This window comes from Mauremys mutica, chromosome 16, assembly GCF_020497125.1.
Source record: "Mauremys mutica isolate MM-2020 ecotype Southern chromosome 16, ASM2049712v1, whole genome shotgun sequence".
Lineage (NCBI taxonomy): Eukaryota > Metazoa > Chordata > Testudines > Geoemydidae > Mauremys > Mauremys mutica.
In genome coordinates, this window is record NC_059087.1 from 6820335 (window position 1) to 6845857 (window position 25523).

Sequence of the window (25523 nt, forward strand, 5' to 3'; positions counted from 1 at the left end):
TGAATACATTCAAAGCTCTTGAAATTAAACAGCTCATAGATGTTCGAGCTTTTCATTAAATCAAAGTCCTTTCCAGTCCTATCTACTGATAAGCATGTGGCGATAAACTGCTACGTTAATTTGTACAGTGCTTGGAAAGGCACGCTAAAGATTATTTCTTACTGTAGCCTACTGAGTTTGTATCAGGGATTGTCCAGGGTAACAAAGAAATGATACAGTGGTATTTCATAAAAGGTACCAACCCCTATCCTAGATAGCAGCACTGATGCACACACAAGTGACACACACACAACTCTCTGGAAATGGATGAAAAGTGCCCACACAGAATATCAGTGTCCCGTGAACAAGCTTCCTCTCTCTCTCCTAAAAATCCAAGCAGTAAGTTTTACTACCCTACCTTATGTCTACGTTACAAATAGAGCAACACAGAAACACTTTTCAGACTTAAACACCTTCCTAATCATGTTTTAAACCCCTACATCAGGAATTACTACACCTGAATAGAAAGGTGGAAGGGTACAGTAGTATTCATTACAGTTATGTTGTTCTTAATAAAAAAAATAATCTGACCTGAAAGTTAAGTTTAGGTAAAGATGAACCCAGATTATGGGCTGGTCTCTAAATGGCAGTTCTGCTTTCATACATGCTCCTCTTCAACTGCTTATCTATTTCTATGATCTCTTCCTAGATTCTTACACAGGAATCACTTATTCCAGGGCAGAGTCCACTACAGGAACAGTGAGCAAGTAAGTCATACAACAGTAACAAGTGGAATAGTAGCCAAGGTTACAATCCCTGGTGCCTTCAGACAACTACAACCCTAAGTAAAATGGTGAGACCCTCCAACACCAAAAGGGAATTGACAAGAACATCAGAAGTAACTAGAAAGGCAGTTCAGGTTAAGCACTAATAAAAAGCAGAGTAGTGACAGTGAAAGCATAATACACTGGCAAACAGGAACCCACAACATAAGAATCCATAGATTTGATGTAGTTTAAACAGTCTTGTCACAAACTTAAAAAGACAGGGAAGCAGAAATTTCTTGCTTCTAGTACCAGCTCTGTCAAACTCTCCTCTCTCTGGCCTTGTGGAAGGACGTAACTTACCCTCTCCATCCCTCAGTTTCTCTTGATAAGAGACCTCCCTGCATTGGATAAAAGCACTTTACAAACATAAATAAAGGACCAGTTCACATCTGTGTGGTAGTATTGCCCGTCCAGGTGCCAAGGTCACAGCAGTCAGACTAAAACTGAGGTCTCTCTCCTCCAAGAGCAGCACTTTACTACCACTTCGAGGCCTCCTCCCCCTCACCTGCAACACAGCAGTGCAAGGATGGATTATTTCATGAAGTTGAAAAGCTCCATATGAGTACCAAGGAGGATGGGTCGTCTTGAACTTTACTCAAGGGATTGACTCAGATAGCACCAAGGTGACATAGGACCTGTGTAGGGATTTATACCACACTCTGCCACAAGGCCAATTAATTAGCAAGTCCCACTTCCCACAGAGCCATACAGATATATTTTCCATTTGCAGCTGTGTAATCTCTGATGGAGGTAGCTGTCAGCTAACCCTGGATTTTGTTTTGATATTCTCAGTTGTACTTCCAACAGAACAAGAATACTCATTGTAAACACTTTCAAAACTGTATTTATTTATACCTGCTGTTTAAAAAAGCCATTGTTATTACAGTGGTTAATAGCAATTTGTTTCTTCTCCCAATCCCACTGTCAAGTATTTTTGTGCAGAAATTCCAGTGCAAATAATCTAATGTAAGTAGATAAAATTGAAAGAAAGAGCTAGTTAGAAGTCAGTGCTATTAGAACTAAGTACCTTGCAATGTAGTGGCTGTGTTAAGAACAGACAACTGAAAGGTTTCTAGACCATCTTCTCTGTGTTCTTTCCCCCACATCCCCATTAAGTAAATTTAGCGCTGGTGACATCTGGTGGATTGCTAACCCTGGACAGTGAAGTCCGTGACAGGAGATGCCCAGACCCAGCAGCATAAGCTTGTCCACACACTTCTTGTGCCTTAGCCCTGATTTCAAGGGTTAATGGGTGAGTTCAGGCTCTATTGCCTGTTTAGTAGGAAGGCCAGTAACTAGAGACTGCTAGTAAGGTTGGTAGTTGTAACTTGGACACTGCTGTCCGAGAGCCACCATCAGAACTGGCACTAAGACCACCACCTCACTTTGCAAAGAGCCACTCAGAACCACCCAGGTGGGCTGAATTCAAATCAGTGATCTAGAGAGGATGCAATCCCAATCACAATGCCAAGTCCCTGAGCTATCCCCGCTATGTGTTTTCAGTTCAACCTCGTGATAATTCAGTAACCCAACAATATATTTTCAGAGGCTCATTGCAGAACATTACCCCTACTGTAAAACTACAGTCTGTTAATAAAAACGTATCATCTACTACAACTTTCTTTTGTTTCTGTTTTTAATGTCAGTTTAAGCAACCTGGAGTAACCACCACCATCATTCTGTTCCCCCCACTTAGCATCAGCAGTCTCATTTTGTGAGTTACTGAGTTAATGATACAGCACACCTAATATGGTCATCCTTTACCAGCGTCCACATGATCCACATCTCGGTGGGGTTCAGCTTGTGCACTATCATCAGTTCTTTGTACAGACATGGATCAAAAGGATTAAAAGGCCTCTGGATTCCAAAGGTCTTAAAGCCAGCATGGTTCAATGGAGTCACTGCCATCTTTGCCAGACACATTCCCACAAAGACATCATCTATTGGGAAGAGTTCGGTGTCCTCGGCAGTGCTCTGGAGTCGCTGCACTGTCATTCTGGACATCACATAGCCCCCACCACCAGCATAGAGAGGATAGTAGGGCGCTTTGTACATAGACTCCGGGATGAAATATTTGACTTTGGTGTTTCTTATAGGAAGGGCCTGGCTGATCACATCCCCAACAAAGAGATCCTCCCCAGGTTCGAGTTCCTTGAGGAACTCAACGATATTGTAGGTGTTGACAAAAACGTCATCATCGCCCTTCAGCACAAACCTGGCGTGGGGACAGTCCGCCATGAACCACCGGAGGAAGTGCAGCTCCTTCAGTGTCAAGTTGAAGAAGTTGTCGGTGAAATCCCACTGGACAATGTCATCGAACTCTTGGCTCTCATAAACCAGCAGCTGGTGGAGGGAGTGAGCCTGGATTTTGGCCTCTGAGCGCCCAAGCAAGAACACCAGTTTGATTGGCTTGCTGCCGATGGCCACTTCTTTTCCCCATGTGTTCCTGATAGCAACCCTATGGTCTATGTTGATCGGGGGAGACTTGATTGCCAGCAAGAGGAATGTTTCCTCACTGCATCTTGTGGGCTTCAGCAGTGTTGAAAAGTTCCTGCAGTGCTTGTACATTAAGAAGGTGCGGTGAAGCTCTGGGAGTGCAAGAGAGGAATTGACAATTGTCAGGTCTGGCAAACATTTGCTGGCTTCAGTCTGCTCCGGGGCCCAGAACGTATGGCTGGGATTTGGTGCAGCTATCTTCCTGGCTGCTGGGGAGACAGCCAACTTAGTCTCTTTCCTTATATACATAAGGAATGCAATCAACGTGATTGAGACGGTATATAGTACAACCATTCTTATCCTGGGATACATCCCAAACGCTGGAGCAGAAGCCAATCCCTGCACGGTTAAAGGAACACACACAACATTTATTAAAGGAGCATTTAGGCTTCTTGTCTCATTGCTAAAGAGACTTTCTAAACAATTATCAGAAGAGTCTAAAGGGCAGATTTACAAAGCTATTTAGGGGCTTAAAGAAGCAGTTAGGGATCCAGCAGGATGTAAAATAGCACCTAAGCAGCGTACATACCTAATTCCCATAGGCTTCAATAGCAAAGTTTTTAATTGAATTTAATGGGATTGGGAGCTGTCCCATTACTCCACTTAAACAAGGCAGGACACAAGTTTGTCCCGGCCCAGCCCAGAGTACTGGTGTCAGGGCTGCTCTCAGGAGCCCTTTGAGAGCTGCCGAAGTGCTCAGATTTGGGGAGTGGGAAGGGGGGGACTGTGAGCTCATTAGCCTACAAATTGAGTCACGGCTCAATTTGGGCTCAATCCTGCAAGGTGCCGCATGCTCTCAATTTCCATCCTCTCCTTTGGGAAAGGAGGCTACAGCCCAAGATCAGCTCACAAATTCAAAGCTAACACTGGTCTTGGGCAGTGCCCAACTGCCCAATACGTACTATGGGAAGGTCTGAGGAAGCACAGAGAACCATCACACGGGCACACAGGCCAAGTGCTGCAGCTCACACAAGGCTCTTGCAAGGACAGAGCTAGCTTGATGCAAGCTATTCAGACTGCTCTTCCCATTAGATGCAAATAGGGCTTTGACTCATCTAGTGTCAGCCTGTTTTAGGAACATTGGGGGCAACAGGGAGGCTCCAGCAGGGATGCTTGGATAGCATGGTAGTTTGGTCTGAGGGCCTAGATGGGAGTACAGGTGGCAGGCAAGTCTCTGGGCTTCCTTCCCCACTTGCTCACCCCGTCTAGTTCTCTCTGGGGTTGCATGCTATCTGAGAAGTCGAGGCCTCAGGGTGCTTCACATCTGCCAAGTTAGTTTAATCTAGTCATTTGTTTGGCAGCTGAAGCTTATCGTTCTGTTCCAAGTTTTGCAGAGAGTTCCAGGTACAGTATGCAAACCTGGAATCCCATTTCTGAGAGAGTACAATAGCTTTCTCAGTGCCCTCATGTCTGCCAGCTGAAGCAGCCAATGCTGCATAGCCTCTATGTTCAGTATTGTTTTAAAGGCAGCCTTAAAAAGAATGTCATGCCCTTTACTCATAGACATCTTTAATTCTATGCAGGCAGTACAGCACAGAACAAGCCAACAGGTTTCTATTAGTCACACTAGAGGCAGTATTCTGTCCCTCCAGCTACCAAGCTTGCAAATTAGGTCAGCTAAAAAAATTAATCTAAGTCAACAGCTTGTCTGAAGCGCAATCCTAACGCTTTGGTGTTGTTAAAAAGCTCTCTCAGATAGAGCCTATATCCAAGTCATACAGCAAATGGGTTTTACAGCACCCTACTTCCTTTCAGCATCTTTGTGCCACAGCTGGGATCAGAAACTACATCTCCTCACACCCACCCTTGTGCCTCGACCACAAAACGTGTTTTTTTTCTTTTTAGCACATCTGTGTATCAACCACACTTGCTTGACTGGCGACAACTTTCCCTCTTCCTTTTAAGAAAAGAAAAGCACTGACAACTAGGCCCCATTCCCCACCCAACTTCAGTTCTGCCACAGAATTCTAACAGGCCATTAAAGGTAAAAGGAATTAACCTCGTTTTCCCCTCACCAAACGTTCCCATTTAGAACTTTAAAGTGTCAGACAGGCACACTGGTGCTGCACTGGCAATGAACCCATTTCAGTAGAAGGGCACTCGGTGCCTGAATGCAACATTGGAAGCCTTAAAGGGATCCTGACTTTACACAGGGATGACACACCCTTTTTAAGGGCTAGAGAAGCTGAAGAGGCAGATACTGCTCCCACCTGAAAATGTTTAAGTTTATAACATTTAACTGTTAGTAAGATCTTTGGCCTAGGAACCCAGTGACAGCCAGGTTTCAATGCTGCCTTACAAAACAGCATTTATAGTTATCACATTTTTTGCATTTAGGGTGGAATTTATCATGGCATGATAAGAAGCCCACACTCATACTGCAACAATACCAATGCCTGCGGGGTACACCAGATGGAGGGGAACCTCAGAGAGGTTAAGGTTTAAAAGCTGTGGCCAAACCATAAAGCATCCTGGTACACAGGGACTAATTTTGGGGTAAGTGGTGCTCTGCGTGAACCAGTTTCTCGATGATCCATCATGCATGTGAAATTTAGAACGGTTGCAACATTCCCAAGGTATCTAGCATCCAATCAACAGAGAGACTGAACGTTTTGCTGTCCTAGGCAAACTGTATAATTTGTGCCACTCCCAGCCCTGTAACATTTTGTCGCCCTTTAATACACAGACATTATTTGTAGCCGCCTGGTCTATACTGAATCCACCGGTCAATAACTGAAGTAAATCAGAGGTCTGACTTTAGACTCGCTGTTTAAGGACTTGATCGAGTGTGTTATTAAAGGACCAAACATCCCACCAAAGCCTAATCAGTAACGTTCCCAAACCTCACAAAGCTGGGCTGTCATTTATGTAAAGGAGGTGGCGTGCAGAAAAAAAAAAGTGCTAGTCTCCCAGCAAAGCTTTGAAGGGAGTTTTGCAACTCCCTTCCAGGATACAGCATCCCCCGCTGAACCCCGCAAGACCAGGCGCCGATCGGTGCAAACCATTCCTCCGAGTTTTACAAGGCTCTTCCTCCCCTCTTACCTTTCCTGCAGCACCGACTTCTCCTCAGCGGCTGCTGCTCTGCAAGGAGCGTTCCTTACATGCACCATGCAAGCCCTCGCCTGCTGCCAGCAAATCTTTCACCAGGCTTCGATTTAAACAGGGGGAGGCGGGAGTGGTGCCTGGAGGCCTGAACCCCCTTCCTGCCCCCTCTGTCCGTTGCGCGCGTGCATCTGGTTCTGGGAGCCGCTCGCGCCCGGGTCCTGCTGCAGTTAAAGCCGAAGCCGCATCCAATGGGGCTCGCGCTGCTCTGGAGCCCGGCCGGGGTCGCCATAGAAACGGCGGGCAGGCTCGCGCGGACGTGAAATCAGCCGGCTACAGCGGCAGATGCTCCGGGGTTTGGGGACAGGGGGGCGCGAGGCGGAGCGACTGGCGCCAGCGGCCGGTGAATGGGTCAGCTGCGGCCGAGCCCGCCGCCCCCATTAGGGGATTATTGTAATGAGGGCGGGATTGACTCTCATGCAAATAGCGCCTGGATGAATCCAAACCCCCCTGCCCACGAAAGCTGCTGAGCAAGGGAACGGTGCAGCCGGGGGCTCGGGGGCAGGGTTACAGCGGAGTGACCCCGCTGTGCGTCCAGGGACTGACTCCCTCCCGGCTGTTGGGGGAGGCGAGGGTCTGCCCCCCGCCCGCGACAGGCTCTGCCCCGGGCTGGGAACAGTCAGCCCCCCCCCCGCCCCCCGGGGGTAGCGTTTTATTAGAAACCCTCTGCTCACCCGCCTGCTCCCTGATTTCCTTTTTGGCTGCAAGGGCTGGAAACCCTCTGCTGGCCCCCGAGGATCAAGATTGAAGCGGGGGGGGGGGGACTCTGCTTTAAATAGAGCACAAACTCGGCTCCCATGAAAACTTAATTCCTAGGGGTGAAGCGTGGAAGTGTTTGTCAGCCTGCTGCGGTAGGCCTGGACCCGGCCCTAGGGGCCTTCCTCCTGCCCAGCCATAGCTGCAAGCACTTAAGATTTGATTTTGTTTTGCGTTTCTCTTTCCAAGGAAAATCTTCTAGGTCGGACCCTCTGCTGGGCTGCCTGCGTGACTCTTCAGAGACCCTGAAACAGCAGCTAGGTCTGAGGAGCGTGAATTGTCTGAATCTCAGCTGGTGTTAATTCAGAAATCCCCAGGGGCCAGGTTAAATGTTAGCCCTGTTAACTGTTTCACCACTGATCACTTTGAGAAACAACCAGTTAGAGGGGGATTGTAGGCATTGGAGCCAGGGTTGTCTGGTTCTAATCATTCAACACCAGCCATCCCCAAGGAATATATTTGACAAGAGTTCTCTCGCCCTTTTTCTGTAGCATCCGGCATCATTTGCTGAAACATATTACACCGTGTGTGGATCTGGGGGACTTCCCCACTTTATCCCAGACCTTCCAGTGACTTCCCTCTGCCCCGGGGAATGTCACCAATAAATCCTTAGGGAGTTTTCTTCATTTATAACAAATACACGCTGCACTTTTCAACAGCTGCTCTGTCCCGTGAGGAGAGAACATCTGGGTCACCCAAGCCTCTTATTATTGTCATCCAACCATCTCTTCTTACAAGCTCCTGAAGTGTAAGTAGGTCTCCACTCCTCCTCTAGCAGACCCACACGGGCCACGCAAGCTGCTCTCTCGTGATCTGTCTTGTCAAGTTCTCCTCGAAGGGCAGCTATGCAAGTTATTGTTTTCTAGCCCAGCAGGACAGTATCTCAGGTGTGCGGCTCTAGTGACACCGTCTGGCTGAGAAGGCAAATAGACCTGCCAGCTTAGGACTCCGCCTTGGCCAAGTTTCCTCCCCGGAGACACAGCGCTGCCGGTGGCTTTATTGCCTGGAGAAAGCAGAACACTGAAGACAGCTTATCCTCAGCTCTCAACTACTGTTAAAGACGCCACAGGACAGCAGCCCATGAACAAATGTGCCAGAGATTCTGAAAATGAGCTGATGCCAGAGATGACACGTAGCTGTTGAGGGGGGGGGGGAAGGGTACAATTTAAAGGTTCTGGTGGTATGCAGCAGGGTTCAGGGCAAGGCATATAAAGCACTGCAGAAATCTGGGGCATGTGACTCTGCCTGTTCCCCCATGTGTCCCCTGATTCACACCCCAGTGACAAGAGTTCAGACAACACTAGGAGCTTGACCTGCTGATGAATAATCTTCAACCACTACAGAAAGCACGAGTTAGTGGGAAGGCTGGGAATAAAACACCAGGAGTGCTAAGCATGGACACCACCATCTTGTATTTGCCAATCCAAACGCCATCAAACAGAACTGGAAAGGCAGTTCCCACTGAGACTCCTGCCACTACATTTCAGCTCACTGCCATTGGTGACTTCTGGTTTTAAGAACTTCTCTGTGGTCATGAGCCCTGCTCCTGCTGGGACTGCTGGCCCATCTCCCCAGCGTAGGAGGGACCAACTCCACTCCCAAAGGCCATTCAGGCCCTATCTTCTGGGCACCGTTTTATTCTTCAGTCACAAAACTCACAAAGTTATTCCCCTAGCCAAACAGGAACCCAAAAGCCTTTCCCCTTCCATTTCTTCCCCACAGCTCCAGGGCCAGCCTCAGCAGCCAGTGTCCTTCCCACAGCTCTTTTGTCAACCCTGCTCTTTCAGCCTGACTCCTTCCCAGCTGGGTCTGAGCGTCCCCTCTCCCAGGCCCGAACACATGTCTCTGAATGGGGCTGGCTGGCTCCAGGCCCCTGGGCCTGTAACAGGGCAGATCACCCTGTTACACACCCACTGAGGTCTGGCAAAGCTCCCGTTGACTTCAGTGGGAGTCACAGCAAACTGAGCAGTCAGTGGGAGTTGAGAGTATCTCCAAACCTCTCAGGATTGGGCCCTACAAACACAAACCAACCAACACCCAGCAAGCTTCACAGTTTTATTTCAGTCATGTAGACTGTAGTTCTTTTTTTCTGCACATATATTATGTGAAACTGCATCATCAAGCAAGTACTTCTCATTTCTTTATTGGTGCTGGGCATCAAATGTGGCTGTCCACTGAATCAATTGAACTTGGAATTCTACTGTCAGAGGCACAGGCTGGATTTCTTGGACTTCCTTCCCTTCAGGAGATTCTTTGTTTTTTCCTTTTCCTGAGGAAATAGTTAGTCATTGTTTTTAGGAAACAACCCTAGAAAACCCCAATACTCTGAATGTGCTGCATGTGTTCTTGAAGTTTTGGCAGTCATTCCAGTTCCTTATTACAGATCAATTTGAACATGAATATGTTGGATAAGAATCCAACAGTGTTAAGATGCTCAATCCAGCTAGGTACAGTTTTGCTTTGTTGTTTTAGAATTACTCAATATCCACCAGTCAAAGGAGAGAGAAACAGAAATTCCAAAGCCACAGGGAGAATCTGTTCAGTGGTCAAATGAAACCTACATGCCTCAGACTGAGAATACATCTTTCAGTGGCTGGTCAAATCATTCATTGTGGATGAGACTTCGCTCTTTCCCTTGTTGATGAGGGATCCTGATTTCTATGATAGTTTTCACTATTTGTATGTATTTGTTGAATAAATGATGCATACTAATTTCAGACTATGGGTTATTAGCAAAACGTTCACTGTGGCTGCACCTGCATTAGCAAACTCTGTAGCTATCATTCATCACTGGTGCAGCTCCAAGAGTGGAAGCTGTACTGTAGACGGAGCTCAGATGTCTTCTATGGGATCTATACTGCAGCTTCCACCAGTGGTGAATTACATCTACTCCCGTTAGTACCAGGTTTGCGAGCGTAGCTAAAGCTTTTGACTCTTCATTATCTGTAGTATGTGATTGGCCCTCTAACTCACATGACATTTCTGCTCCCTGAATGGCTGACATACTTTTTAAACAGGAGAATAGCGAATGGTGAATAATCCACTGTCCAGCATGATAATTTGTGATACAATTCACAACACCTTCAAGATTTGTGCACATTTTCATGAATCCCTGGCAGTTGTCTGCACAGCCAGGAAAAACAACAAAACATAGCTAATCCCACCTTAAATTATTCCACCAGCTTTTCTGAGCTCTAATCGTTCAGATCTGACTTGTGGAAATACGACCAACTCTTTGTCTATGAGCCCTCAACAACAACAAGCAATGGAAACCCTCACGCTACTTACTGCAGGCTCCTGGCTGAGCAGGGGTACAACACATTATGTCCCTAATCTTTGAAAGACAAATATAGGCATAGTTTGACTTCTATATTTGGAGGGGCAGCTCCATTCAGGCCAATGGGGCCATGTGTGGGGGAGGTGGGGCAAATTCCACAGCTGCCAGAAGCTTGCAGTTTGGTGGGGGCAATGCACCCTACCCCCCGCAAACTATGCCCATGCAATCAGCTGCGCCCCTGCTCTGCCAGCCAAGGGAGAGGGTTAGCTAGCCTTAATATGCACAGAAATAAGGAAATGCCAAGCTAAGCAAAACCCTCTGCTTAATCCCAATGGGTTTGCCAAGTCCATGATAACACACTTGGATATTTATTGCGTATCTGACTCCATCATCGTTGCTGAGGCTGCAGGAGGTGATATTCCAGTCATTAAAAAAATAAAAAGAAACCCCAGGTGCTAAGTGCTGCTTGTAACCTTTCAAGCCTGCCCTCTGCAATGGCTAAAATACATTTGGGTTGTTACAAGTGACCTGACACTAGATGGACTAGCACTGTGGCCATGGCCTCCCCTATATGGGTGAGTGGGCTGCTATGGTGGTGACCGAGTTTAGTGCAGTGTCCAGGAACATGAAACTTCCAGAAACGTTTAATGCTTGTTTCAAATGTGTCTCTCGTTCCATGAGGTAAGTGTCGTAGCTGGTTCAACAAACTGTCTTTTCATACAAACTTCTCTCAGGCAGGACAAGCACTGGCCAGAAAGCAGCTGGGACACTGTCTTCTCAGACACTGGTGGGCAAAGTAGGACCTAGGGCACTGGGAAATCAGAAAGTCGCCCTGAGTCTACAAGAGACTCCTCTTCCCGCAGAAATATTGAAAAGCAAGGACCTCACATCCTGTTCTCACCCTTCAGATGGGGGCGGGTCTGATTCACAGACCGGGAAACGGAGGCAGAGGGGTTAAGTGACTTTCCCCAGATCACACAGTCAGCAGCAGAGCTGGACAAGATGTTAAGAATATTGATAGCCAATCCTTTAAAGCCTAGTGAAGTCCAGTGAATAGGGGAGGCAGGGCTGCAAATTAGGGGACTTGGGTTCTATTCCTGACCCTGCCATGGGTTCATTGTATGAGACTGAGCAAGCCACTTCCCCTCTCTGTGCGCTGATATTACCTTTGCAAAGTGCGTTGAGATCTACAGATCAAAAAACACAATGAGATTGCTAAGTGTTAGTATAGGCTATGTTAATATTAGACAACATTCCCCTATCAGCTCAGCTAGCCCGTACCATGCCCTGAATGTATATATACACACACATATCTAGCCAGCTAGGCACCAACTGAGCAAGGTACTTAAGCATGTGTCTAACTTTAAACACACGTACAATCCCAGTGAGGTGAATGGAACTACTTGTGTTCTGAAAATGAGGAACGTGTTTAAGTTCCTTGCTGAATTAGAGCTATAAAGATGCTTGTGCACAACCTATAGCTGGCTGGCTGGAGGATGCTGGCGCTGCCTTGCTCATTGTGCATCTCAGTGACGCTGCCCTTCCTAGGGGCTCTAGAAATGCTGATAGCTTAGATAGCTCTATCTCTGCCGTTACCTTTGGCGGCCACTGTGGTTTTCTGGCTTGCAGGATTTTCTCCCCCCGTTTTTGTTTTTTTGTTCTTGTCTTTGCTCTTCTTGCCATCCTAGGGAAAAGAAGTTTGTTCTTAGTGGGGAAGGCTTCCGAGCAGCTTGTGTGAAGCAAAGTTTAGCCTTGAAGTCACAATCTCCTGATTGGGACATCATGGTCACTTTCACACGGCCAGGTTATGTCGCAAGCAGAGGATTAGGATTTAAAAGGCGCTAATCAGCAGCAGGAGCTCAGCAAGGAGCCTCTGTACTCAGAAACAAGAGAGAAAGTGTCAGAAAATAGGAAAGGTCAGAGCCACTCTACAATGGGAATATTTCCCCGCAAGGCCTCAGCAGCTCTTTAGGATTTATATCCTACCTAGGAGCAATGCGAGAAGGGACTTGAGTGAATGATCTCAGTGTATGCAAGGGATACTACAAACAGGTCAGTTCCTCTTTAACATAGGACCATATTAACGCCACCACCACCACGCTCTTATCCAGCACATTTCATCAGTAAAATTGTCCATGTGGGGTATACGGGCTTTCCCCTTTTCCTTTGAAGCATCAGGCATGTGTCAGTGCCACAGACAGGCTACAGACTTCACGGACCATTGGCCAAATCAGACTGGCACAATCATAGGGGCTAGTTTAGCTTTATGTGGGCAAGATAATCACGAGAGCCTGTGTGTGGTACAGTCTCATCTTCAAAGTCAAAATTATGTATCTCCCTAAGGGCCCAAGCTCCTGCCGTCCTTCCTCACCAAACTGGCCCCTGCAATGAGGAAAAACTCTGAGCTGGGGCTGCAGGATCAGGCCCCAACTGACAGCCTTCTCTCTAGGCCTGTGCAGAGTACTGAGGCCAGCTGAGATTCTGCACTTTGTGCCCTGATGCCCAGCAGCAAGGTCCTACTTCTGATGGAGAGAGCTCAAGAGGCAGCAGCTCAGGCCAAATTTTGCTCCCTGTGAAACAGATCCATCCTATGGGGTGTCCCACAAGCCAGGCCAATCCCCATGCTCCCACATGCAGTGTGCTCCTGCTGGCAACAATGGAACCCAGTCATCCCCTGGCAAGGGCAGCGTCTTGTGCTTCGCGTTATTAGCTGGGATGAGGATTCGCTGCTAATACTAGAGTGGCTGGTACCTTCTCCTTAGGAGATGGGGGCTGAGTTGTTTCCTCAGTGACGAGGACCCCGAAGTCACACACCACGGCCACAAGCTGGTCACCTGTTAAGAGGCTCTCCAGATTCACGCGCCCAGACCCCAGGCTTCTCAAAAGAGGCGGGTCACTGCGGAGTTCGACGGGGCTTTCCTTTTTCTTTTTCTGTTTGTTGCCCTGCACAGCACGAATTTGATCATGTCCAAGAGTCACGCGCCTTAAGATCCCAGTTCATTCATCAGGTATCATGATACCTTGACAACACCATCAGATCTGGGAACCCCAGTCCGGACTTGTACATGTGACACTATAACCACCCCCGCCCCATCCAGAATGGGGATGGAGCTGCATCGAAGGGCTCCATCGGAGACTGGGAAGGAGGCTCAATACCTGGGCAAGAACTTTAGGAATAAGTGGGAGGCTTCGCATAGAAACTGAGCCCTGATTATTACTTGGCACAGACCAGTCGAGGGACCAAGTGCTCAGTGCCTGGGGGAACAGCCACAGCTGAACACCCCCAGGAGACAGAGAAATAGACACTGTTTTGTTGTGGCTCACGTGGATATTTTTTCCGTTTGATATTTTTTAATGCAGCTTCTCTGCAACCACCTGCATCATATGGAGAAGCAGCAGATGCCTTTCTGCACCCCGACAGGGGTCTGTGTAAGTGCACATCGTCGCTGGCAGGCTGAGCAGGGGCACCGGTTAATTAAAAGGGAACTGTGCCTGTAAGCCACACTTCCCTACTCTTCGTGTGGGTTTGCTTAGCCCCCTTAATCAGTCGTCACAACAACATCTTCCCTCCCCCCCCCCCCATCTCTGTTATTACCTTACCACCGTCCTTTGGCTTCTCCTCTGCTTTTCCCTTATCTGCCTTCCCCTTCTTGCCTCCATCTTCAGCCAGAGCTGCAGCAATGGGCCATGAAAGCACCTAGCAAGATAGAACAGCCTGGTTCTCATGCTGCAGTATTTGGGCTGCAAACAGCGGAAGGGATCTCGGATTGTTACACCGGAATTAAAAAGATGCAAATACAGGGGGAATGTTCACATTATTGTCAGGCTTTCAAAAAAGCTTGTTTCCCTCCCAGCTGGACCGTGACCCTCCATCCCAGAGCGTGCCAAGCATTTACCTTTTCCTCGACAACAGTGACGGTGGTGCCAGCCATAAGGAAGGCTTTCAGTGCCACTAAGTCCCCAGTGACGTGCTCCTTCCTGTGGCTGCACTCAATGGTCTCAGCCCAGGGCTTCCGCGGGGTGAGGTGCCTGTTTGCTAAGTGAGAAAACACAAAAGGAGCAGTGAGGCCCAACCTGACATCTCAGCTTTGCCTGCAGAGCACACGGGGGCAGCGCCAGCTTCCCCCACACTGCTCTGCTCTAGAACACCAGTAGGAGGGAGTGGGGAGCTGGGTTTCCATGATCCATTCAGTCCTTGGGCTCTCAGCTCACACTGCCAGCATGGGGGGTGGGGGCAATGAATCCCAATTGTGGATGCTGTTTGTTAGTGATGTAGACACTTGCCTGCCGGGAACTAGACTTTGAGACCGATCAAACTATCATGCTTGCTCTGGTGAGATCCCAGCACAGGACCAGCTGGCCACAGCCCTATAAGTAGGTGTGGCTCCAATGCAGTCAGTGGGCTTACACCAGGGCTGAATTTGGCCCACTGTTTTAAATCCAGTCTGGCTACAACAGAGAAGCTCACCCATGGGATGATCAGAGGAGAATATGATGTATAATAGAGAAACAGAGCAACTAATGGACCACTCTCTGGGATGCAGTAGAGAGCTGAGCGCGGGAGACAAGAGAAATCCCGTTACCATGCGAGGAGACTGGTGAGATGCACTCCTGGGTACTCAGCTAGCTGCCTAGATCAGGAGCAGCCTGAAGTCACTTTTGAGGCAGAAACGTGAGAATGAGTGAGTGTGTTTGAAGCCAGGAAGGGACAAGAGCATTTTAAGGGGAAGAACAATTGTTGTCAGGTTCTCACTTATGCCACAAAGCACAGCAACACCCCCCACCCTCCAAAAAAAATAAAAAATAAAAATAACCGCACTGGCCTCCCATTAATGGCAGGACCCAGTTCAAAACTGCCCATTTCTTACAGTATTTAAAGGCCTCCCCGTGCCTTGCTCCAGCTTATATCAAGGATCTTGTCCTTCTCTCCCTTCCCATTCATCTTGCACTGGCCTCCCCTTCTGTCCCTTCCCAGGATCATTCCACTTCTGGCACAAGAGCCTGCTCCTCTGCAGCTCCTGCCATCTGGGAGAGCCCCCCTGAATCTCTGCTTCACTGACTCTCCGTCTCATAGGAGATCTCAGCTCTTATCTCCTTTACCTCTTAGTTTCTCTCCCGCTTTGCTAGTATTTATTTTAACGTTGTGACTATGAACCCAATCCCCAAATCACTGCACGCCAAGAATGCTCACTGACTTCAGCAGGAGCTCCATGCACAAAGCAGATCCAAGATTGGGCCCTTCATTCACGCTGGAATGCACAGTATGCAGGTATGATGTTATACAAAATAAAGGCCTGATCCTGCAAACTTTTGCTCCCAGACATGGTGCTGACTGCTATGAGTAATCCCTTTGACTACTCGCAGCAGCCAGCGCTCCTCCTTGCAGGATCGAGCCCTGTATCCTTTTAATAGAAACAGGGGGCACTGACAACTGAATAAATATTTTGATATTTTGTCATTCAAGGACATCAGTTTCAATTTTTTTTTTTTAAATTCCAGAAATTCTGTTTGGATCAGGAATTGGCCTTTTTATTTCATACTGGGCTTCTGGGGTTTCCTATGATCAGAGAGCACTGCTGTGAGCTACTCTCTGTAATTATCACACCAAATGAAATTACAGATTTGAGACACTCACTAGGGAAGTGTAAATCCTAGAATCTGATTTGTATTCACTGCATTTATCTGGAGAGCAATATCTGTCCCAGACCAGATGTCTTGCTGGAGACTATACCACCAATTAATTATTAAGTGGCATGGTCTTGATAACGGATCTAGCGGTGACCTACATTATTGGAGACGTGTTAATGGCAACACATTTCAATGTAGCAGCTGATGACATTCTAGGAAGACTGATGAACACCCCAAGTTCAGTTTAAGGTAAGAATTTCTTGATTCTATGGTACCCCTGTTTGCCGGAGGCTCCTGTTTATGCAAAGAAGACATAGCTGGAGATTCCGATCCTCCTGTGTCAGCACTCCCCGGTGGGCTCCCAGGGTTTGGTGTAGCCACCATTTGACTCTGATGGAATTTCATTACCTGTAACAGAAAGGCATCAAAGGTATCGCTAGAAGGGGCCAAATTCTGGCTAAGTCTGCACACAGACACAGGTTGCAAGGGGAGAAAGGTACCTGTCTATATCCTGGCACTTCTGAAATGCTACTACACAGACTTCCTCCATCACGAGAAACATGGAAGAAGCACTGGGAGGCATGGCCAGTAGCGCTGACTCCGGTGAACAGGTCTACTTAAGTCAGTGAGACAAAGTCTACACATTTAAGCACATAAACACACCCTTCTGTGCAGAATAGTCCTGTTCACTGCAGGAACAGAGTACATGGAGGCAGAGGGCCTATAGGGCTGATCTCAGACAGAAGGTGGACACACATCAATACTGCCTTTGCAGCATATGTCTGTGCCCATATTGGGAGATTTTTAAAAGAATACATTTGAAATTCTTGTTATTTGCCTTTTTAACTTGTAGGGTTCCCATTTTCAAGCTTATCTCCACAACCATGAAACCAACAATTTCCTTTTTTTTTTTTAAATGAAAGTAGAGATTCTGATGCACTCACACGACTTCAGAATCTAGAGTTTTAAAAAAAGCATCAAATATAAAAAAAACTCATAATAAAAATCTCAAGAACTGGCAACATTCCCTCAAATGGTCTTTGAAGCACGACAGCTGGGCACACTCCGAAGTGAAAGGGGAAGTTAGCTTCCAGGGCCAACTCAATCCTTGGGCTCTTTGCTGAGACTTCCAAACGGCGGCCAGTTGCAGGGATGTGTTTTTTGTGATGTTGACGGGGGCTGCTGAGAACTCACCAAACTCATTTCATACAAGCCAACTAACAACTTTCAGTCATTAATAACCTGGGCTGTGTTACACCAGCAACCTGGAAGTGAAAGGCTTGTGAATCCCTCTTACCAACCACCTCCTAGTTCCCTTTATTTATATTTTAACTCATTTGAAAACAGACCTCAGCATTGTTAGTGTCCTCGGCTTTCTCCCGCTCCACAAACTCATATGTCACATAGTAGCTGTGAGAGATCACTGGAGACTCTGGGCTGCTTTCCAGCTCCTCTAGCTTGATGGGGTTAGGGATGCCTTTGATTTTCCCAACACTCACCACCAGTTGTGCTTTATTCACAATGAGATCTAAGAGGAAGACAATCCAGCCATCAAGTTACAACGTACATTCTCCAGGGTGCAATTTGAGATACCGTAGCAAAGCAAATTAGGAAACTAAGGAGTCAAATATTTTAGTGGAAGGGCTGTTTGGCAGGAGGGACTCCTCTAAGATCTGTATACACTGCAGTTGAGAGGTGTGACTGCAGCAAGTGTAGACACATCTGAGCTAGCTAGGTGAGAACATAGCCTAGTTCCACCAACTAGCAACCAATTTAGTTCCCAGGGGGAGGGATAGGTCAGTGGTTTGAGCACTGGCCTGCTAAAACCAGGGTTGTGAGTTCAATCCTTGAGGGGGCCATTGGGGGATTGGTCCTGCTTCGAGCAGGGGGTTGGACTAGATGACCTCCTGAGGTCCCTTCTAACCCTGAAATTCTCTGATTCCATTAATGCCAAGGCAACCATTGGCCACAGGGGGTCACTCAAAAGCCATGCAAAGAGCACCCTTTCCCCAGGTGATGGGCTTGCTGCCTTCACAGCTCTATTTTAGTCTTCCAGGCCCTCATTCAGGAAAACAAGTTCAATGCTGTCCTGAACAGGGGCCTTAACAAGGGGCTTTCCTTCTGAGGGAACCTTCCAAACATCTGACTTTAAATACAGTCAAGAGGATTTAAGCACGTTTCATTATTTACACACTGAAAGTTAAACATATGTACATATTTTCTTGAATCAGGGTCTAAATCACCAGCATAGAGCAGCAACCTTGAGTGGGAAAGACCTGATCTAAAATCAAACACAAGCCTAGGCAATAAGGGCTTGCTCATGCTCAGCCCAGCTGATCTGATTTCCCTTGCAGGGAGGCCATAATGCGGAACTGGAGACAGCGTCTCCCTTGGATGGCACAAGACTGATGTCACAAAGAGAGAAAAGTAGGATTTTATCACAGCTGGGATGTGGGTCTGAAAGCCAAGAACTGCAGATCTTTGTTTGATTAACAGTTAAAGACCAAATTCTCTCTCTCTCTAGGTATAAGGCTGTCCACTGCCATGGTGCCTGTTCTGGGATGCATGAGCAAAGTTCCATTGGTATCAATGGAAGTTGCACATGCACAACGCAGATAGATTCTTCACCCAGGAATATAGAGAAATAATAAGAATAATGAAGACTACCTAGCTCTCACATAGTGCCTTACATCTGTAGCTCTCAAAGCACTTCACAAAGGAGGTCAGTAAATATCATTATCCCCATTTTACAGATATCTAATACTAGCTAAGAGAAATAATTGGTTGTATAAAGTTTTCTCAACCATCTTCAATCTTGCCCATATGTAAGAATTTAAAAGAGTTTTAGATGATACATCAAGACTCTTAACATTTAATGGAATTAAAAACCAGAATGATCATACTTAGTACTTACAGATATTTATAATTAGACATCAGTTAATTAATCCTCACAGCCCATCCCCATGAGATAGATACGTGGAAACAATTATCCTCATTTTACAGATGGGTAAATTAAGGCAGAGAGAAGGGGGACTAATTTGATCACAAGCAAACAGGAAGCCATCAATGGGTCTAGAATGAAAACTCAGGACCCCTGTCTCCCAGTCCCATATTCAATACACTACCCCAAGCTGCCTTTTTAAAACATATAAAGACTGCAGATTACTACAGATATATTTACACAATAAAGTCTCACCTGGCTTGCTAGACAGACCATGGAACTGATGCTTCTCATCAGGCGATATGTTCCTGTCGTCCAGTATACAGAGTTTGGGCAGGCTGTCTATTACAAAACCTCTGTAGCCAGGAATGAGCACTAGTGGATTACCCTGGAGCACAAGCGTTCTGAGCCTCCACAGAGTGGCCAGTTTAGAGACTATGCCCATCAGATCCGTAAAATTATTAAAACTTAGGTCAAGAGAGAGAAGATTTGGCCTAAAAGAGAACAGAACAGTGTTAGGGGGTGTAACAAGCAGCATTCAGGCCAGTATATAGGGCCCAACCTGGAGTCTAAGCAAAGCTCCCATTGAAATCAATGAACCCAATGCATTGTACTTGGGCCACTGTATGGTAACAACTTGGAACTGCAGGAAACTGGGAACCCACAAGTTACATTCTCAATATGCTACTGACAAACCCCTAAGCCGTCCAGCCCATCACCGGCATGCTACACACAGGACAGCTAGCTAGCATTCAGTATCCTTTCCTAGCACAGTGTCTAATCCGCAGGCCCTTATTCAGGCAAGACTTATTAAAGACTTCAGGATGTTCCCCTTGGAAAATGCCGATTGAAACAGGAGCACAGGAACTCCCATACAATCAGAGCCATGCTCCACCCAGTCCCATATCCTGTCTCTGACAGTGGCCAGGACCAACTGCTTCAGAGGAAAGTGCACAATTAGTGGATAATTATAAATAACCTACACTGTTTGTGATTGGTTTGTGCCCTGAAGTATTTAATCTCTAAACTAATTCAATGCACTCTGCTTGCTATAGCTATTAAGACATAAAAGACAACAGGCTAACTCGGGTGTGTGAGCAGATCCTACACAGGTGCTTTCCATTAGCTACTTTAACTGCTGCTGTGTGTCACTCTTCAGGGCGACCACACCTGTATTTCCTCTCAGTGGTCCTACAGGGCACCCAATCTCAGGCTTCCAGGTCCCCAGCCACTGCCTTTCTAGGTGGAGACCTGCATCTATCTCTGTTCTGACTGGAGTATTTCCAGGCTGCACAGGTCCCTGCCTACACTGGGTTAATCCCAGCATAGCCAAGCTGCCCAAGGACACCTGATGGTTTTCTCTTCAGAGATAGTTAACAGGTTCCACAGGTTAGAAGGTACCACACAGCACTTCCTATACAAGCCTACTTTATTCTTAAGGTAAAAACACTATGGAGAAAATATAATAAAAACAAGAACCTGCACGTATACTAATAAGCTTGCCAGAGATCACCCCAGCTCCAGCCAGGCTCTGGCAGGAGCAGTTCTTCAATACCCCATCCGTGGGATTTCCTTTGCAGTCACAATTTCATCCGTGCTTCAGCTCAGAACAGACGTATGGTTTTATGTGGCCTCAGCAGGCCAAGTCCTTCCAACCCTCCCCTAAGGATTAGGGCCCTCCATGGACCAGGGGTCCTGTCTATTTGCTCGATCAGAAAGGGCCCTGAGTCCGTTTAAAACCAGGCTATTTATCCAAAAGTCTTTTCTTCGTCTGTTGGTCCTTGGAGAATCCACTCTGAACTAGCATACGCAGCTTCTCCAGGAGGTGGCTTCAAATGGCTGACAACAGAGGAAGTACATTAGCATCCTCCTTCCTACTAGAGAAGGTACAGATAATTCCACCGTAACATGTACACAATTGTGTTTTTAATGCAATGGGCCCCCAAAGGTATTAACCCTACTTCAATAAGGTTTTATTTAGTTCAATAAAGTTAGTTTAGTTCCATCAGATTTGTTCAGAATATTGTCAGGCAGTCTTGCTATGGTCCTTCTTTAGTGTTGGGAGTTACCAGAATTCTGCTGTGAGATATTTATCCTCTGAAGAGCCCAGCAGCCTGTTGTAGCCCAGCCCCAAATGCTGGAGCTCCGGAGGTGGGTGAGAACACAGATCCTGCAAACCGACAATCTCATTGCCACAGAGCTCCAAGACCTGCCAGGGAAAGGGGGAGCAACAGTTATTGGGTGAGGGAAATGATGCTCTGTAGGTTTTAAGTGTCTTTTTCTATGTGTTCCTTCAACTGTAGCCCACTATGGTTCATTCAGTCCATCCTAGGCAAAAGAGAGACTCACCTCAACACACCTTCTCTGTCTGACCTCCCAAAGAAAGAGTCAGGAACCTGCTTATTTACCTTCAGTGTTCTAGGAAGGTGGGCAGAGTTTATTTTGCTGATTTGATTGGCACTGAGTATGAGCTCTTCCAAGTTATGAAACTTCAACAAATTTTCATCAACTTCATTTACCTGGAAAGAGATTCACATTAACCTTCTGTCAGCTGTCTCTGAAGCACAGATGTATCTTAGCATGACAATACAGCACACAGGGCAACATCAGTGCCTGATTCTATGGTCCTCACAAAGGCAAAACTCCCACTGGCTTCCAGGAAGATTTCTCTGATTTCCTCTAATCCAACCTGTTCAGGTTGCTTTACCGTAGCATCCAAGTGCCTAAGTACATTTGTTTTACCTGAATAAGAACTGCAGGATCACACCCATATTTTGTACAAATTGTGGGGCTGATCTTGAGAGGCACTGGTCACTTGCAGCTCCCTGATTTCACCGGAGGCTTTGCGTGCTCAGCACATCAGAGGATCAGGCCCTAGAGCTCCTAAAATGATTCTCAAAGTTACAAAACAGAGTTATACAAGGTGGCAGCAGAGGGAGTGAGAGGCAGATGAAACATGGTGGAGAGTGAATGAGGTGAAGGGACACCTGGAGGCACTCTGATCATTACTGATCATTGGTTCTCTTCCTCACTAGGAATAGGCAGGCATACAACCAGAGCTTAGGAGGTGCAGCATCTACAGCAGTTTCATCCCCTCTCCAGTATATTTACTTGATAATCTGAACAGGAAACAGATGCAGCCTCCCAACCCCTTCTGCCAAGTCTTAATGAGTCTTTAGACAACTTATAACATCACTTGAGCCTTGTATCAGGAAAGTCCTTAAGAAAATGCTTAAAGCCTCCCATATTCAGAGCAGTATTTAAACATGTGCTTAATTCGCAGTGAATTCAATGGGACACAAGCACATGCTTACAGTTAAGTATGTGCTTAAGCGCTAACCTGAAGAGGGGTGCTTTCCTCAGTCAAGGCCTTAATGCTGGACTGTTCTTATGGATAAATAAATGGGGTGAAAAAAATCACCACCTCTGTTGGGACGGGTTTGCTGATATTACTGAGACATGTTTGAAAACTATAAGAAATATAGTGATAACATTGTTTCTGGAAAGCTCCTGTGAGACGTATCTTTTACACCTGGCCCATCACAAAGAGAATACAATGTTCAGGTTTGATTTGTTTTTTAGAACAGGACGGTTATGGCAGCGTCTTATCAGAGCACAAATCTGTGAAGAAAGGGGCTGAATTTCAGCTATAACACTTAGCCCTCACACAGCACTGGGCAGTGAAAGCCATTGAACAAAACTGTAAACCCTGTATAAAACTGGAAACCACTTCAAGCCAGGGGATACTGCCTCACCCCAAGCACCCCAAGCTTCAGCACCCTGGGCAACAGTTGGATATTAACTAAGGAACACTTACAGCTCTTCTGGGAGATAGGAACACAGTAACATCTACTTTATATATGGAAACTGAGGCAGAAAGGCTATGTGACTTGGCTAAGACCACAGAGGGAGGCAATGTCAGAGATGGGATGAACACAGGAGTTCCTGGCTCCTAATCTTACACTCAATCTTTCTCTACATTTTAACAATAGCGAAGATCCGGCTGGTTGAACTCACTCCTTTATCCACTATCCTTAAGGACCTGAAGAACAAGAAGATGAAGTTGTCCCGGATAAGCTGCGGCGATTGTACTGCCAGCTCCCTCAGGTGCTGGTCCTCGGGGCTGCAGTCAGGTGACAGAGCCCAGGGGGAGTCCTGGCTGCTCACAAACTCCATTAAGGTTTCCAGGCTCTCTTCGCTGGGAGTTGCAATTTCCTGGTGCTGGGCTGTGCCTGCATCTGCCTCTCTCTGGGCTGCGTTTCCTCCAGGTTTCCTTTTCCTTAATTCGAAACGGGACCTGTTCTACATAGGACAGAAGGGGGCAGGGGAGCGCATGTGCAGAGGAATGAGGACAAACTGAGACTGTCTGTGGCTCTGGGCCTGGCAGGCCCCGCCTGCTGGGGATAAAAGGGCTGGGCCTTTTTAAAACCCAAATTTAAACCGTCTGAGGTGTCTAGGTCCATTCCCCACCTCCATATGCACATAGGCCTCCAAGTGCCATAGGATGATCCCGGCTCCTTGAGCGTTTAGTCTGCAGAACATCTGGCCCCAAGGGGCCATGGCAGCCGCCTCTGGAGGTGTGTGTTCGGGTCTCAGCCTCATGCCGCACGGGGCCTGTGTCACGCCAGCACCTCGCTGGGAACGGGCCGGCCTGGCCTTGTGGCAACGTGAGGCGATGCTGCTGCAGCTACCTAGGCTGTAAACTCCTGGGCACAGGGACCCAGCTGCAAAGACCCCAACAGGCTGTGGCCGCCATGCTGCATCCCCAGCCAATGCCCTGGGCAGACGCTCCCGCGCCTCAGGCACAGCTCCCCATGGGAGCCAGTGCAAAGGCTGCTGGGGGCACTGCCGACCCCTCCCCCTTTTCCCCAGGCCCTGCCCAAGCTCCCAGTCCGGCGGGACCACGAGCTGCCCCCTCCGCGTCTCTCTGACCCCCCCGCCGCCAGGGGAGGCTGCGCGGGGGCGGGGGCGGGGTGCGAGGGAGCCCGGCTGCCTGATGATGCCCCGCCGGGCAGGAGCCCTCACCCAGCTGCCGGCGCCGCAGGGGAAGCCCCCCAGGCACAGCCGGCGGAGATGCTCCCGGAAGGCGGCGGAGGCGCTGAGGCCGCCCATGGCCGGAGCCCGGCCTCTGGCTGGCAGCGGCCTGTGGCAACACCGCGTCCCCGGTTGCTAGGAGACTGACCTGGTTGCTGGGTAACAAGCACCAGCGGCCGCGCGCTCCGCGGGCCGGGCTGCCCTCGGCGCCCAGCGCCCGTCCGCGGCCCCGGGAGGCAGCGCCGGAAGTGCCGGCTGCCTCCAGGCCACCGCATTGCACCTCCCCCCCCGCCGCGTCCATGGCAACTCCAGCACGTGCGCGGGTCCAGCCAGCCCCGCACACCCGCCCGCGCTTTGCCGGCGCAGCGCGTCCGCACGCGCGGGGTCTCTGCACGCGCATTACCACCGCGGGGGCTGGAACAGTTTGGGGGGGGTTGGGGTTGCTGGGAGCCATTGAACCCAACTGTAAACCCTGCTGTATATGAGGGAAACCGCTCCAAGCCAGGGGGTGCAGCAGTGCCCCCAAGTTCCAGCACCTTTGTTTGACTCATGCAATGTCAGGGTGGGAAGGGACCTCAAGAGGTCATCTAGTCCAACCCCTTGCTCAAAGAAGGACCAAACCCCAGACAGATTTTTGCAACCACAACACCTCTGTGCACCTTGCAATTGCAACAGATCTGCACGCATCGCAGCCAGCACACATCTGCACAGACACTGTCATCATAACACATCTGCATCCGCAGTGTGTCTGCACACACATTGACACTGCAGTGTATCTGCAAAACAGCTGTGTGTACAACAGCCTGCGTAGGTACCCTGTGCATGTATTCCAGCACTTGCTCAGGTTATTCCTCCACATGAAGCGAACAGTTACACTCTCACCTCCAGTGGAATTGTTTATTGCAGTATCTACATTACATGTAGGGAACTGTCCAATGAAGGAATCAAAGGCCTTTTGAAGATTGGTTGGTTGCTTGTTTATGAAGTGATTGCAAATGCCGCACAATTACTGAGTATGAGATCCATAGAGCTTGAGGGAGCAGGACTTCACAAAGGGCTCGAAGCTATGGAGTAGCTTAAATGATGTGCCACAAAATGAATAGCCAATAAATACAAAAGTGAAAATATATGGGGCGGGGAGAATACATTCCCTGGCAGAGAGGTTATTGAACATCTGGATCCAGGTTAGAGATCAATTAGGAGATTTGCTCTGGCTTTTCCCTTGCAATTAAATCAAGGTTTATAGGCCTGTAGTAAAATACTGCAGAGCAAATGGACACAGTATTGACAACGTCCGCCTGTGGCATCCATTCCCCCTTCTCCCCCCCCTCCCCCCGCTACTGTAATGTAACCAGTGGTGTTGCTGTACTTGTGGGGACACAGTGGTTGGCTAATCACATACATGCTGCGGGGAATATAACATGTACTGCTTGTAGCTTCAAAAACATGTGCTCAAGCAGCAGCAGTGGCAGAGCAGGTTTTA

The 25523-nt window shown here is 47.9% G+C and overlaps 1 protein-coding gene across 17 annotated transcripts; it reads right to left on the reverse strand.

Moving 5' to 3' along the window:
- Positions 1-1643: 1643 nt before the first annotated feature.
- Positions 1644-24300, reverse strand: LOC123351007 (N-acetyllactosaminide beta-1,3-N-acetylglucosaminyltransferase 4-like). Of its 17 annotated transcripts, XM_044990061.1 has the most exons (13): positions 23477-23949; positions 23024-23308; positions 21415-21525; positions 21076-21215; positions 19262-19500; positions 17415-17593; positions 16341-16473; positions 14334-14473; positions 14033-14134; positions 13189-13380; positions 12034-12121; positions 11604-11624; positions 8645-9429 (listed from the first exon to the last, which is right to left on the reverse strand). In XM_044990061.1, the coding sequence occupies exons 1-13, from the start codon at positions 23606-23608 to the stop codon at positions 9302-9304; spliced, it is 1890 nt and encodes a 629-aa protein (XP_044845996.1). In that variant the 5' UTR covers positions 23609-23949; the 3' UTR covers positions 8645-9301. The 17 variants fall into 17 exon arrangements, with proteins under 17 accessions (XP_044846004.1, XP_044846007.1, XP_044846006.1 ...); XM_044990062.1 differs by lacking the exon at positions 11604-11624 and having other exon boundaries at positions 12022-12121; XM_044990065.1 differs by lacking the exon at positions 13189-13380 and having other exon boundaries at positions 23477-23948.
- Positions 24301-25523: the final 1223 nt, after the last annotated feature.